Genomic DNA, 15298 nt, shown 5'->3' on the forward strand with positions numbered 1-15298 from the left:
AGTATACTAGCCCAGGACATGTATGAAAATTGAACATGATATGCTTAATCTTATAATGTGGGAATAGTCATATTGGTTTTCAATCCTATAGTATCTTTATTGATTAAGGAAAGTGTCAGTGCCCTATAAGTGACTATTGACCAACTTTCAAGGTCCTTGGAGACTCAGTGTTAAAATATATATAATCATTTAGCATATATATCACATGAGTAGCCTAGGTAAATTATACATGTTGTAATGTATCTTTGTATATATACAAAATGTACATGTACATGACTTTTTTTGTATATATCTCATCTTAGACCATGGAATCACTTTGCAAGGCTGGACTTTGCATCCATCCCAAGACACTACACAACAAACTGGCAGGGTGGAAAGACAAGTTAGATGAAGAACTCAAGGCTCTAAAGGTATTGTACATTTATGGTCCACTTGGTGGCACGCACTCCAGGGAGATATGATGTTTTATTTCCCTGGCTCGTGCAGCTCAGAGAAATAAAGTTTTATTATTACGTCATGTGATGAGTTACATATTTTCACTATTCATTTTTAGAGGTGGCTTAAGAAGCTTTACAAAAACTGAATTTCATGGCCCTTGGGTATCCCCTGGGGAGGGGTATTTTTTACCATAGTTTATGTAAGAGAAATAACATATCTGAGCACCTTTTCTTGAGTTGCAATTAGAAATATTCAAAATTGGTAAGAATTAACAATATATCTGTAGGATGGCAGTTTTGGCCCTGTCTGACCACCTTTGGATGGCATCTGGTAGACCTGTCAAATGTTGTTCAGTTAGCAAAGCTTTTCAAGGGCGTTAATGGGCCCCATTTCAAATTTTCTTCCCAAAATGAGACAAAAAGGCCCCATCCTAAACCAATGAGAAAAGCCCTGGGAGGTAGTCACCAGATACTACATGGAAACCCTGCCTCAAAATGACCATGGTTATTCACAGAGTGATAAATCGACCAATATATCTGATTATGAACTATACAGGTACATTGATTTATGAATTCAAATGTTGTTTATTTTTAGATCAAATGGACAGACAATGAGTCTTCACATAAATATCAGCTTGTTGGTGACAATTGGGATAAGGATATTCTCCCATCCTATCGCACTACAGATCGGAAAACACAGAGCCTCCACCTATTCCAAATGTATGCCATTGTTGACAGATTTTCTCCGACAAGTCCAGTGGGGTCAAATGGATTTGAAAATAACCTAGTATACATTCCTTCTGTCCAAGAACAGGAGCAACTACTGAATGAGCTTACATTCATATTTGCAACAGCCATCATCAGAAACATCCCTGATGTATCAAAGTATTTGGATAACATATACCCACAGCATTTGGACCATAAACATAGTAAATATGCAGGAATTAAAACAACACAGGTACATGTTTTTTTAAAGCCCTGATAGAGTCAATGAGCTTATAAATGTCATAGTGCAGCATCTGTGTGTCCGTCAACCAGCAAAATTTCATTTAGATTACTGCTAATCCTGAACACACAAAAAATAACTTTGATGAAAGGGTCGAAACATTGATTGAGAAAGGAAATTTGATGTTGTATACATGTACAATGCATCTCCCCTAAAGTTGGGGAGGTGTATGGGGTCCATTAGGAACCTGATAGCAAATTCTTTAAACTCCTTTATTCAGAAAAAAATCAGTGTAATATAATGGTTACTGAATTGAGAGTATTTTCACATGGGTCGAATTTGTTAAAAATAATCTCTCATTAACCATGTTCACTAGAGGAGAGTATGATATTGAACACCATTGGTTCACACAGTTATATGTTCACAAGAACTGGAGATTTCCAGAAAGTGGTTAAATGTCATTTCTAGCTTCTTTTACTCTTTTCATTAACCGATGCATACACATTCCAAAAATTATTAATACAATGTAAAGTTGTAAAGATTTTATATGTTATTATTATTATTGTTTTGCAGTATCCACTTGGACTCTATGACACAAATGAGAACAAGACTGATAAAGTTATCCGTCTCCTGAAAACTCTAACTGATCTATATGTCCCAGTAAGGAATGAAGAGGTCATTGATGCAGTTTTCTTTGGAGGTAAACTTTATTGATTAAAAAACAATTGAGTTTATTAATGTTTTGATTTTATAAATAGTAACACTTTCATTACATGATAAAAAAAAACCCAATAAATAATGTATCGGTAGGACATAAGAGGAGTAGTTAAGAGATCAATTTTACTTTTATTGAGAGAAGCATGTATGTTTAGGTGTATGTCAGCTCACATAAAAATATAAATACATCTAGGTGGGGCCCAATAGGGGAAATAGAGGTAATTTCTTTAAATTGATATTAGTCATAAATTAAGTTATTGGTGGATTTGAACCTAATTCAGTCAGAAGCATCCTGGAGAAAAGGGTAACTGATTTGGTATAAATGGTGACTCTATGGGGCCAGAGGGGCGAGGCCCAGTAGGGGAAATGGCTACTAGGCATACTTTCATATTTTCAGGTGATCGTTTGACTGGTGAGCGGGTTCAGTGTGCACAAGTTGCCCTTAAAGACTCGCAAACATCAAAAGGGAGACTGGAGGGTTTTATTTCCAAATCTGAAGACTTTCATCGGCTGATGAATTTTCTTGAAGTGAGTAGTGTATATAACTATTGTCTCAAGTCTAAAGAATGTTGTACAATATCTTTGTATCTAAGTCGAACGGCTTCCTTATTAACTTGTCTATCTATCGATCTGTCTGTCAGTTTACAGATAAAAATTGTCCAGAAAACTCCTTCTGAACTAGTGAACTGAACCAATTGCAACTAGATTTGATCAAGATCAAAACACGGGATTTCCAACTAGAAAAAGATCGCAGACATGTTCTCGTTCTGACGAACGCTTTTGTACGTTTTACCTACGTTTTCTCTTCGTTTTCTCTTCACTTCCCGCCTTTAACCGATCAGTTGACTTTCAACCGTGTCTGTGACCTTGAACTTCGAAGGTCAAGGTCAAAGATTTGCAAACATTTTGTAGCCAGTTAGTTGTGCCAATTATCAAGTCTGCAGGTATTAGGGTGTTGGACGAAAAACATTTCAAGTGTAATTTTAGGGAAATATTTAATTTTGGCGGGAAAAAGTTTTCCAAAGTGCTTTTCCTCAATTTCATTTGATGATTCGACCTTGGAACGTTGAAAACATCTTTAAAAGAACGTTTTCTTTCATATACAATGGCAATAAACCGTTTTTAAGATAATTTGAAATTTTCGATTTTTTATCATTTGACCTCTGTGACCTTGAACGAAGGTCAAGGTCAATGAAAAGTAATGGAATGTGTAGGAATCCGTACATTCTTTTACTTTGCCTTATATCAAATCTGTGTATGTAAAGGTATAGGAGAAGGTCATTAAGTGCATTTTTGGGAGAAATTTGATTTTTGGCGGGAAAACGAACATTTTTCAAAGTGCCATATCTGCGTCATTTTTTATCGTACGACCATAAAACTTGCACATTTCGTCTTGATTAGTCATGCACTAAGCAATGCACTTAAAAATTTAAAATATTTTGCATTTTACAATTTTGACCTCGATTTGACCTCGTTCTATGACCTTGACCTTGACATATTTTCTGATAACATGTTACAGATAAAAGTTAGTCCCGACTAAGAACTACAAGATGCACTGATTTTGCAAGGAAAAAACGAACGGACAAAGAGCCTGAGTCAAAAGAATTGTTTTTTAATTTTAATATTTTAGATTATTTGACCTTGAATGAAGGTCAAGGTCAATGAAAAGTGATAACTTTATTAGTCATTTTTACATGCTATTGTTGTGCCAAATATCAAGTCTGAATAAATATAAATGAAGGAACTGAAACATTTTAAGTGCATTTTTGCCCGATTTTTGAATTTTGGCGGGAAAAACTTTGAAATTTTCAATGCGCCATATCTCCGTCAATTTTCATCCGATCATAAAAAAAATTGCACCCACCAACTCAGTGGATCATGATCTTTCTTACGAAATGAAAGAATATCTCAAGAAGAGACTTTCGTTTTTGACCTAATTTTGACCTCATAGCGAGGCCTTGACCTTGACACATTCTCTGAAAACATGTACTGGACAAAAGTTAGCCCCGACCATGATCTACATGACACACTGAACAGGAATGAAATAGAACGATTGTTTATGAAGTTATGGTCGTTCAAATAAAATTCTATATTTAGATCTGTGACCTTGACCTTTTAAATTATGATCACCAAAATGTCAAGGTGAACTTCAGCTCCCATGTCTCTATCATGTTCTTAAATATGAACGTTCTATCTGTTTTTGTTTTTAAATGAAAGTGTTTACATGATGAGGTGTTAAGAATAATAATAAGAAGAAAAAACATAACGAAAACAATAGGGATTTCCATAAAACTCTACGTACATAGCAATGTTAGGCTAGGTCAATTTGCAGTGTGTTTAAAAAAAAAAGTTGTTATACATATCCATGAGCGTAAATGGTAGGATAGGGATAGGGTGGTATTAGTTAGCCATCATCTGCAAATATAACAATATCCTTCATTTCTGTACGTCTATTATTTTAATCACCTCAGATTCAGTGTTATCTTTCTATTTCAATTAATGTAAATCTATTTTCAGGCAATTTTTAAGTTGACATACAGTACAGACGTGGCAGGTGACCCTTGCACAGTACACTACTACAGAAACCTTCTTGGTCACAGAAGTGTAAAGGGCAAGGTAAAGAACGCATATAGAGCATACAAGTTGTTGTACTACACAATTTTAGATGCCATATGTGTAGTGCTGTTCATGGACAGTCTGGGATCTGCGGATATGGACAACCTGCGACTACCAGATCTTTCCAAGATGACATCAGCAGACAGAATAAAATGGCTAAATGACACGTGTCAAGAGTTGGTCCATCAATGGTTTTTCGAAAACACAGATGACATATGTGAGGAAATGAGACAATTTTTGGAGAATCCTCAGCATCAGGAGAACTATTGGACAGCAAATCACAATAATGGTCGATTCAGGTGTCATCGTTGTGATAAAGATTACAAAAGAGTCAGTTCTTTAAAATCACATGAATCTCGAAAACACGGATTGTCACTGACCAGACAGAAGAAGAAAGCGGTAACAAAAGAAAGATGAGTTACAAGATTATTTACTGATGCTCTTTAAACTTGTGATGCTTCATAGAAATTTTGACAGTGGTGTAGACATGGGGGATGGTGGGAGGTGTGTGCGTTCTGCAAAATACGAGCTGCCAATTTACCACAAAACACATAAAGTTAAATATGCCATTAGCTCTATCCATACAACAGCAATGACATCCGGTCTACTCAGTGCAGATCAGGAAGAGAGGTTCATTGCTAACCGGTTTGTAAACCTTCAAGGTGGCAAAAATAACAACATTGCCCTTGATGAGTATATTGAAATGCTCAACCGGGACAGCAAGGCATCATGCACTGGTCACAAGACCAAGGAAAGTATTTTGAAACACTCAAGAGAGTTTCCTTTGCTAGTACAGTTGACCAATCAGTTTGAAGAAGAGAGTCAATTTGGACACAGGAAAGGCTTCCATCACCTGCCATCTTATTCCAATGATGTTAAGAAGGTTGTTGAGGACTTGGTGTCTCATACTGTTTTGGTGAGGGATAATAGTAGGAAGCTTAGTAAGAAGCTGCCAGGTTTAGATAGAAACCCATTTCTACATTGTTCTCGGGACCTTTCAACAATGCTTCATCGACACAGACCGTGGTCTCCTTTTGGACGCCTGAGAGACAGTAAATTTTAAGTATGGTTTTAACTAGCCTCTACAGTGTTTAAGTTACCTTTTAGATAAACTTGTGTGTATTATGATTCACTTATTCATGAAGTTTAACAAGAATAGAAGCAGTACATCAGACATAGGTCTAATCTTGACTAATACTTTATCCATTTTAAATACATGGTTCATGACATTTTGTACAATGGATGAAGAATGCAATATGTGATATTTTAATTGTAAATCTTGCATTTATGTCCATGTAATTTTACTATCATTGGTATTTTGAAACTGGATGTAGTGACAGATATACATATATCATATTCTATCACAATAGATTAAATCTTTGAATGTGTCCGTTGTTGGTAAGTCCTGCACGTGTGTGGTACGAAAAGGAAAATCTAAAGCTCAGGATCTTTCAACTCTACCAACTCTAGCGAATCATCATCATCAAAATACATGTATGATGTATCTTCAGCATCGAACTCATCTGAATGACCATCATCTACAATGTTGCCTGAAAACAACATCTCCAATGGGAGTAAAGTACAACTATCACATTGACAGCTGTCCTGACACACATCACAGCAAGAACAGTCACGGGCACTAGAATTGGCGGCTTCTTTTTCAAGTTCATTTTCCCGAAGAAATGACTCTAACATTTGAATTCGTCTACATTTCTTATTTCGATAAAGTCTTTTAATGTCAGAGTCACATTGACCAAGTTGATGTGGGTTATAGAGCAATAAAGCAACAGCCTTTTCACCATCTCTTCCTGTGCGTCCAGTTTCCTGAAGTAAATCAATCATGGAATGTGGAGGACCAAATAAGATAACACTGGACAGGCCCTGGAAGTCAACCCCCATACCCAGAGCATTTGTAGAAACAATGATCCTCAATGGACTCTGCTGCTCTCTTACTGAAGCTAAAATGATATCTTTGATGGAGTCTTCAGTTTCAGAGTGGTACATTGCAATACATTGCTGTAGATCTACAGGCAACTCGTCTGTTATATAGTCATAAATCTTCGCAACATCACTGATTGACTTACAATATAAATTATTATAGTTCTTGGAAATTTTTTTTTCATGTCTAAAAGTCCATCAACTATCCATGTCATGGCCATCTCTATGTCATTTGCAACTTTTTGAACCACATATTTAATGTTTTTTTGTCTGGTGACAAGTAAACAAATGTGAAATCTGGCTTAAAGTTGACGGCCGGCTTTCAAAATACGCTTCTGTACTTTCAGAGTACATGTTGCACTCAGTGCAAGTAGTGTTGCTTCTGGAAAGAAGGATCTCAGCTCTCCAAGTTCTCCAACCACTTTCTAAATGCCTTTTTATGGAGTTGTTCATCATCCTGACCCCTGAAACATTAAAATACATTTTGTACTTTAAATTATTCTTAAAAGGTATTTCAGAGATGTATATACACAAGACTCCATTTCTTTTTGTATAGTTAATTGAATTTTGAATTCAAGTGCTGAAGTTTAAATCCGGCACAAACATTGGTTTAGAGACAGATATTAATGAACTTGAAAGTTGCAATATTTTATTTCATGTGATAATTGAAAACGGAGTGATCACTGAATATTACTTACCTGAATATCAATTACATGTGTATGTAAATGCACAAGATGTTCAAAACTATGCATATTTTTCACAAACTGAATGTTTCCCTCCAGAAAATATATTTTTTATACATGTTAAGTTCCATGTGTAACAAATTGTGTTCGGACTATTAATTATTGTAGTGTATATAAATTTAGAAATTGTAAATATGTAATTATTGAGAGGCAAATTAATTATTGGAGAGTAAAGATGTCAGTTATTGTGTTCAGCAGTATGTACATGTGAAAATATGTTTGATAAATCTGTTGATATTGTATATTATACTGCTATGTTTGATATCAATAGCATTTAAATTGTCAATTTATTTATGCAAACATGTTCTAATTGCCTAAAAGAAAAGCAGCTCAATTTTTTTTGTATGCATGTATTGGATAGGTCAGGTAAGATAATTTGCACAGTGTAAATTATATAGGCATGTGTAGTATTTAACCATTGAATGCATTCTAAAATTTGCAGAGATAAATACAATTTGGATTTTTGGAATGACTTACAGTGTTGATTTGCTCTTTGAATCCATGAATAATGAACCGTATCACATTTATTTTCACCTTGTAACTACATTACAAGTTTGTACAGGATAGCAATGTCAAGTTTCTAAAACAATGTATATCCTACCTACAAGAGTTAAACTTTCATATGCCATAAATTTATGAAGAGTATGTCTTGAACTTTTTTTACTTTAAACAGATACTTATGTCCGTTTCTCTTTTGGCTCAATAATGGCGATGTCAGATTTACATTTATGTCATAAATATAACCTCAAATAGTCATTCCTCCTAAAGAATTGTTTGAAAACAAAAATAGGTTTATTTCTAATGTAAAACAAGTTTTAGTGGACCCATCTTTCATCAAGATGTCTACTCACCATGTAGATATCAAATGAAATCCATCAACAACTATTGTTGATACTTTCAGTAGTTGCATTTGTCCCCTCCATTCACCTAACAAGGACTCGGGATTCCCATACACAATATCAACGTTGCCATTAATTATGTCTTTGTCTGTCTAACGATTTTGACCTGTGTAGATAAATACAAAAAATAAATACTCGATAGCGTTGGCCTTAACGTGAATTTGTTCATAAACATTGTAGGCTAGAGCAGAGACCTATATACTAATTATTAATTAAGTATATAGGTCTCCAGCTAGAGATAGGAAATATTTTGAGGGCCGTTTGCGTATGGAAGACAATTTATTCCGTTCCGTGATCCGTGTTTTAGTGGTATTTATAGAGTGCTCGGACCTACTAGAAAGCATCTTATCGAGAAAACGGTCTAGAAAGAAATTTTATACGGTAGATTAATTTGGGCGTATTGGCCTAGTAAACATACATGGGAAGAATATGTCCCGAATGGAATGTGATCATGGATGTCCTTTCAGGTGGCGAAGACAACTTTCAAAACGCAGTTTGTCTTTAGCTTCTGAAATCACGGTGGTCCTGTTGACATCACAAAACCGTATCAATCAGTGGTTGAAATATATCGATCTACTGAATTATCATGAAATAGAAATTGAAACTGAATTTCCAGCTTCCTAATTATCAGAATATAAACGAGTTTCATTACCTTTGTATGCTGCTGTAACACCTTTAGTCGCATTTGCTCTCTCTACCTGGTCTCTCATCAATGATACGAGGGGACAGCACACGAGAACAATACCGGATCTGCCCATCCGTTTTTGCACTAAAGGGAATAGCATGTAAGGAATAGATTTCCCAAAACCAGTTGGCAACACTGCCATGCAATCCTTCCTGTCGATGAGACATTGTAAAATTGTCTCCTGTTCTTCTTTCAATTTTACGCCCACAGATTTAGCAACTGTGTCTATCATCGCGGCCATTATTTCAGGCGCTGACGCAACCGCAAGCTTTGTGTAAGATTCATTGTTATTGGTTGAATGATGACGTCATTGATTAGTTTTCATTGGCTTAGATTTGAAGCTCAAAGGTCATGCTGAGATGACCTCCTACGGGGAGTCGTTAGATCTTGTATTGCAGTGTATCGTAGAGTATCGTAGAGGAATGGAAATAACAAGTCTAATTTTAATTAGATTGCAAATGCATCCAATAGCAACAAAATTATCTGTGATGATTGGCATCTAATTTCAAAATGTTTTTTTATTCGATAAATTATATTTGAAATTAAATGAACATGTATTCATCCCAAAGAATTAAGCATCTTAACCTTACATTACATGGAATACTGTTGATAGCAATAAACAAAGACTATATACTTACACTGAAAAACGGGTCCAACACTTTCTTTATAAAAGCAGATAATGCAAACTCCAAATAATATGCGAAAGGATGAGACTTTTCGTCCAGCTTCCCGAGGTCAAAATTGTATGCAACCTGTAGAAATATAAATCATGTTGCTTTAAAACTAACGATATACTCCAGCTATTGACAGGGGCTTTCACTATGAACATGCACTCAATCGAAACATATAAGCATCCAATGATTTAGTCGCTTTCTGATATGCTACCTTAGAAAGAAGATGGAGAGTAACTTTATGAAGCAACTTCTCCATTGGTACATGTGTTTTCCCGTCCGCACTGCTCCATCTGGCGTACAAGACTGTCAGCAAACTCATTAATGTCGGCGTTGAAACGGCGAAGGTGCCTGCAAATTACGAATTCAAAATTAAATATATTGTTCGTTTAACCAATAAAGACATTTATGCATATGTATATATATTGCTGCCTCATAGTTATCAGCTAAACATTGTGTCTGATCTATTACATTCCTTGCCATTAAGGTTTTTTTTTAATTATTGACATCAATGCAAAATATTTATTATTAACATCAACGCAAAACACATACCGGTATCTACATTTTGTCTTCCTATGTTTATTTCTTATTTGAGTTTATTTAAAGGAGATAAACATACAGTCAAGAATTTAAAATCTACAAACGTTATAAACTAACACTTTAAGTAACATTGTTAATTTTACATAAAAGTTGTATACAGAACCAGTACTGGATACACGACGTATACAGTGTATTTGACAAGTCATTGTCACGTTGGTAACAATTTACAGATGTAACGCCGATAAGACTCTAATGAAGAGATAACAACAGTGGCCAGCTGAATGGAAATGTGTAATTGCTGTAACTACGTCAATTTGATGACGGTGATATAGACTTAACAAACATAAATTAAGGTTACATAGAAAACTCACTGAGGTTTAAACCAGTGGTCTAAATGCATACGCTGTATTATCCAAAATTTTTGGTCCGTCTCACTCTCAATTCCTCTCCCAAGGTATCTGAAAAAACAACATAAATGAAAAACAATTGTATTTGTATCTGACTCGAGGTTTCTTTTAACGATAATGTTTTTTTTTACCAGGTTTTGTAATTGTTTATGTTGATTTTATCCTACCGAAACACGGCATCAACTTAATTCGCATAATCAATTCACATATCTTCATTCATTGTATTACTTGCATCTAGCACATAAAACAACCATTGTCATTATGTTTAAACTTACAAACCCAAAATATAAAATTGACATAGGTATAAACAAAACAAAACATGCACCAGAAAATTTTGATGCATTAGGCACATACTATTTTGTAAGGGTAATGCCATATGTGATCAAAATAAAAAGTTGAAATGTGACTTTGTAAAAGTGTCATTCAAATGATATTAATGAATGAAAAATACACAGTAATACAATGATAAATGTTAATTCATGGCATGATTTAATTGTTCATAATTTTGGTAGAATATTGATTTAAGCATTGATGTCATTTTTTTTTTTAGTTTCATCGGGGTATGAAACAAATTTTGTTTGCAAACTGTATGAATCCGCGTAGCGGATTCTTACAGAAGTTTGCAAACAAAATTTATTTCATACCCCGATGAAACTAAAAAATAATTGGCATCAACGCTTATAATTAATTTTTGAAAATGATTTTCAAATTTAAAACATGTTTTATGTACAATTTTACTGGTTTTAAATGGGATTTTTTTTCTCAAATCAATACGCAACGTCAATTGTCGTATTGTGACGTCACATTTTGCGCGCCATTCTCGGAATTTCTTTCATAGAAGAATGAAAAGAATTTTTCGACCAATCACATTTGAGTATTTACCATGAAAACAAAGAAAAATTAAGTATAGCATAATAAAACGCACCTGGCACCAAACAAATGTGTTGAGTTGGCATATATTGTTTTAGATTTAGGATGATTTCCTGTCACTAGAACTTCCTGAAATGATAACGTATGTAACTATCATTTACACGTAAGACTTTGTAAGTTTATAATTGTCACTGGAATAATTACTTTAAAAATTATTGTTACACACTTCATACAAAGTGATTACCAAGTATCTCATGTAACTCAATTTCTTATTGATCTTGATTGCTTATTATTTCATCATTGATAATTTCCCCTTCTCCGAACATCAGGACTCAATTTGGCGATATTAACAAGGTCAAGATGATGTTATTTTAACTATTTGTACTGAACATATGATGGCGGATGGCGGTAAAACGGGTGCATTAGCGTGAGAAGAAATCCGTTCTGAATAAATTCATGGCGATTAGCGAGTTTGGCGGTATAACGGGTGGCAATATAACGGGGTTTTACTGTAGTTTGAAATGGAAAGTTTACCATTCGGTGAGCAACATATCGCAGTTCTGGGGTTATTGCTCACCCAATATTAATTATGTGTATATGTGTCCATATGGATTTACTATAACTTGTCATAAAACATGAGATATTGGTATAGTTTTAAGGGTTAAACTCGTTTTTAAATTCATAAAGAAGGACCTGCACTGAAGTAGATAGAATATGTTGGTAAATTATAACATCTCGATGATGGAAACTAAATATTGTTTAAACTGGATTAATATTTCTATTGCTTTTTGCTATTTCTGGAAACACACATTCTGTTGTAACCAGTTGATATTACACATTTTGTCTGCGTGCAAAATATGGTTTATTTGGAAACAAAGTCAATTTTTTGTCCGGTTGAACACTTTTATGTTTCAAGGGTAGGTCAATCTACATCACACAAATTGGGAATCGGGAAATAGTTTATTCCATAAACGATCCCTTTCAGAGAAATTCCCCATTATTCTACATATGAAAACTTAATGCTATTATCAAGAATAACAGTCCCCAAACTAACATAGCAAATGTCATTCTCAAAATAGCAAACATAAGACTCCCAATACACGCAGCAAGTGCTAGACTGCAAACGGCAAAATACTAAACTCTTAATGGCAAATACTTGAGTTCAAATGGCAAAATACTAAACTCTTAATAGCAAATATTTCGGTCCAAATGGCAAAATACTAAACTCTCAATAGCAAGTATTTGAGTTCAAATGGCAAAATACTAGACTCCAAATAACAGGAACTTAAGTTCAAATGGTAAAATACTAAACTCTTAATAGCAAATACTTGAGTTCAAATGGCAAAATACTTAACTCTTAATAGCAAGTATTTGAGTTCAAATGGCAAAATACTAGACTCCAAATAACAAGTACTTGAGTTCAAATGGCAAAATACTGCACTCCAAATAGTAAGTACTTGAGTTCAAATGGCAAAATACTACACTCTAAATAACAAGTACTTGAGTTCAAATGGCAAAATACTAGACTCCAAATAGCAAGACTTGAGGTCAAATGGCAAAATACTAGACTCCAAATAGCAAGTATCTGAGTTCAAATGGCAAAAATACTAGACTCCAAATAGCAAATACTTGAGTTCAAATTGCAAAATACTAGACTCCAGATGGTAACTTAAACTTGAATGCTGCCGTGCTATATTAAAACTTGTTCTTCCGATTTATATCCATTAAATGTTTTACATCAAGATCATCTTAGTGTGAAATATATCAGGTTAATTTGCTTATATATATTTACCTTGACAAGTTCGGGGTCGGCGACATTTACAAATGTCTGATGCCACATACATAACCGTAGTATCTTGCCATAAGTTTTAGTTCTGAAATATCAATTGAATACATTTAAATAGTGTACAGTACATGTAAATTATTTCAACACATTATGTTTCATTGATTTTTTCTTTAACTCGTCAATTTATAAAATTTCAATAAAACAAAATTCGAACAAAATATATTTTCTGCAAAAGAGAGTAATACAGGCAATTTTAGTTATCTCGAATTCTGATTACTCAAAGAGTCTGCTTAACTCGAAGTAAAAATTCAGTACCGAAAATTCTATTTGAAAATTATATGCTCAGTACATTTGTATTTCGTGTAATATGAATTGGTTCTGTGTAATGGTTTTAATTTGCGGGATTAAGATTACTCTTTTTTGTTTACGGAACATTTTTGCGAGGTCTAATGCCACTTGTACAGCAATATGTTACTCGACCAGGTATTTGGAGTATGATAGTTTGGCCAATCCTCCTTTATTTGTGTACAGCTTGTCAATTTGTGGGTAAATTTTGCCTTTTGTACACAATGTCTTGACTGTCGTCATGCACCAATGCATTAACTCGACAAAAATCACTGAAGTGGAACTACATACTACGGTTAAGGTAAACGTACACAGGTAATCACGAGTGTGCGTGCATGTTATACGGTTGAGTTGTAATCAATATCTGGTTTACTTTGTATGAATATGTCTTGGTTAGTTTTGTGTTGCTATTACCTGACCGACAGTTGTAAAATGATATGTACTGTAATAGTATACCATGTCCCTTGATAGTTGTGTGACATATATTTATCTTTTATCAGAACATGCTTCATATCCCAGTGTTTATTCTTCAATTTATTAAAATGTGTTAAGAATTGATATAACGTTTTTGAGTTGTAGATTCACCAACTAATGTTACGGTACTATGACACTTCTTATAATGTAAGTGATGTACTAAATGTTTCGCTGGTGTTTAGAATTCGCGGTTTTTAATGGTAACGCGACTACTGTGAACAAAAAACAAACAAACAAACAAACACAAAAAAACGCGAAATATGAGCTAATTGATATACATCATTGCTATAGTGAAAACATTAATATTTTATGTGTGACTATTAGATACGAGATAGTTTAATTATAACTAACTAACATTATATAACTCTAACTTACAATTCCAGAATGAAGTCATCAAAAATTCCTCCATCTGACATCACTTTCTGGACGGATGGAAGGTGGCCACTCCAGAAACTGTTAGGGAATCAACACACAGTAAAATTAGTTTTTCTTATTAAATATTCTACCGATATCTTATCTGTGAGACCGAGTGTCAGTTTTCTAGGTTCGTTATGTGCCTCAATACCTTAACATTTTTATCTTATACATCTGAGTAATGGATCATGGTACAGTGTACGTGGCCGACGTGTGTTCTCAAGCAGGTCTCACAAGTATACGCCCCCCCCCCCCCCCCCCCCCCCCCCCCCCCCCCCTCTGTGCTAGGTATAATCGTCAGGTCCAAAGGCTGTTAAGGTTGTTAAACTATAACAAATAACCTTGTTACCTGTAATCGTCTCACTGTGAACAACATCTTCTAAATTACTGTATCCGTTTGATCATGGTGAACAAAAACCTGGAACTCGAAACAATATTTTTTTAATCCAACCTTTTTGAGATAACCATATCGTTTCATATTTTAATAGACATCGGTACTTAGCATATATGTACGATGACTGGTCATAGGGGTCATGTCAAAAGAAAATTACATGTGCGCATACTGTATAAAGTTTTCGACACCTAATTGAACAGCTTGCTGTAAATACATTAATTATGTAAGTCCATGTGTGATCAAACACATAGACATTCGGCTAACCTCGGCCGATTCCGGTACCCTTCATCAAATTAGATGTAGGTACGGAATCGGCCGAGATGTGACGAGTGACAAATAGAGCGAGATCTGATACCGACCCTCTGAAGTCCGAAAGAGCCGTAGCCTTTTTAATCTGATATTCTAGGCATAGATCT

At 34.6% G+C, this 15298-nt stretch overlaps 1 protein-coding gene, 1 long non-coding RNA gene and 1 pseudogene across 2 annotated transcripts; 1 reads left to right on the forward strand and 2 right to left on the reverse strand.

Annotated features, from left to right (window-relative positions):
• Window positions 1–362: 362 nt before the first annotated feature.
• LOC117335330 lies at window positions 363–5158 on the forward strand. Its single transcript, XM_033895266.1, has 5 exons — window positions 363–410; window positions 1033–1395; window positions 1957–2083; window positions 2498–2628; window positions 4618–5158. The coding sequence occupies exons 2-5, from the start codon at window positions 1156–1158 to the stop codon at window positions 5131–5133; spliced, it is 1014 nt and encodes a 337-aa protein (XP_033751157.1). The 5' UTR covers window positions 363–410; window positions 1033–1155; the 3' UTR covers window positions 5134–5158.
• A 992-nt stretch (window positions 5159–6150) lies between these two features.
• On the reverse strand, window positions 6151–9222 carry LOC117336589 (annotated as a pseudogene).
• Window positions 9223–9625: 403 nt separating this feature from the next.
• LOC117335543 lies at window positions 9626–11594 on the reverse strand. Its single transcript, XR_004534445.1, has 4 exons — window positions 11525–11594; window positions 10564–10650; window positions 9867–10003; window positions 9626–9733 (listed from the first exon to the last, which is right to left on the reverse strand). It is a non-coding gene; the product is annotated as an uncharacterized LOC117335543 (long non-coding RNA).
• Window positions 11595–15298: the final 3704 nt, after the last annotated feature.

The sequence above is a fragment of the Pecten maximus genome, chromosome 10 (assembly GCF_902652985.1).
Source record: "Pecten maximus chromosome 10, xPecMax1.1, whole genome shotgun sequence".
NCBI classification, from domain to species: Eukaryota; Metazoa; Mollusca; class Bivalvia; order Pectinida; family Pectinidae; genus Pecten; species Pecten maximus.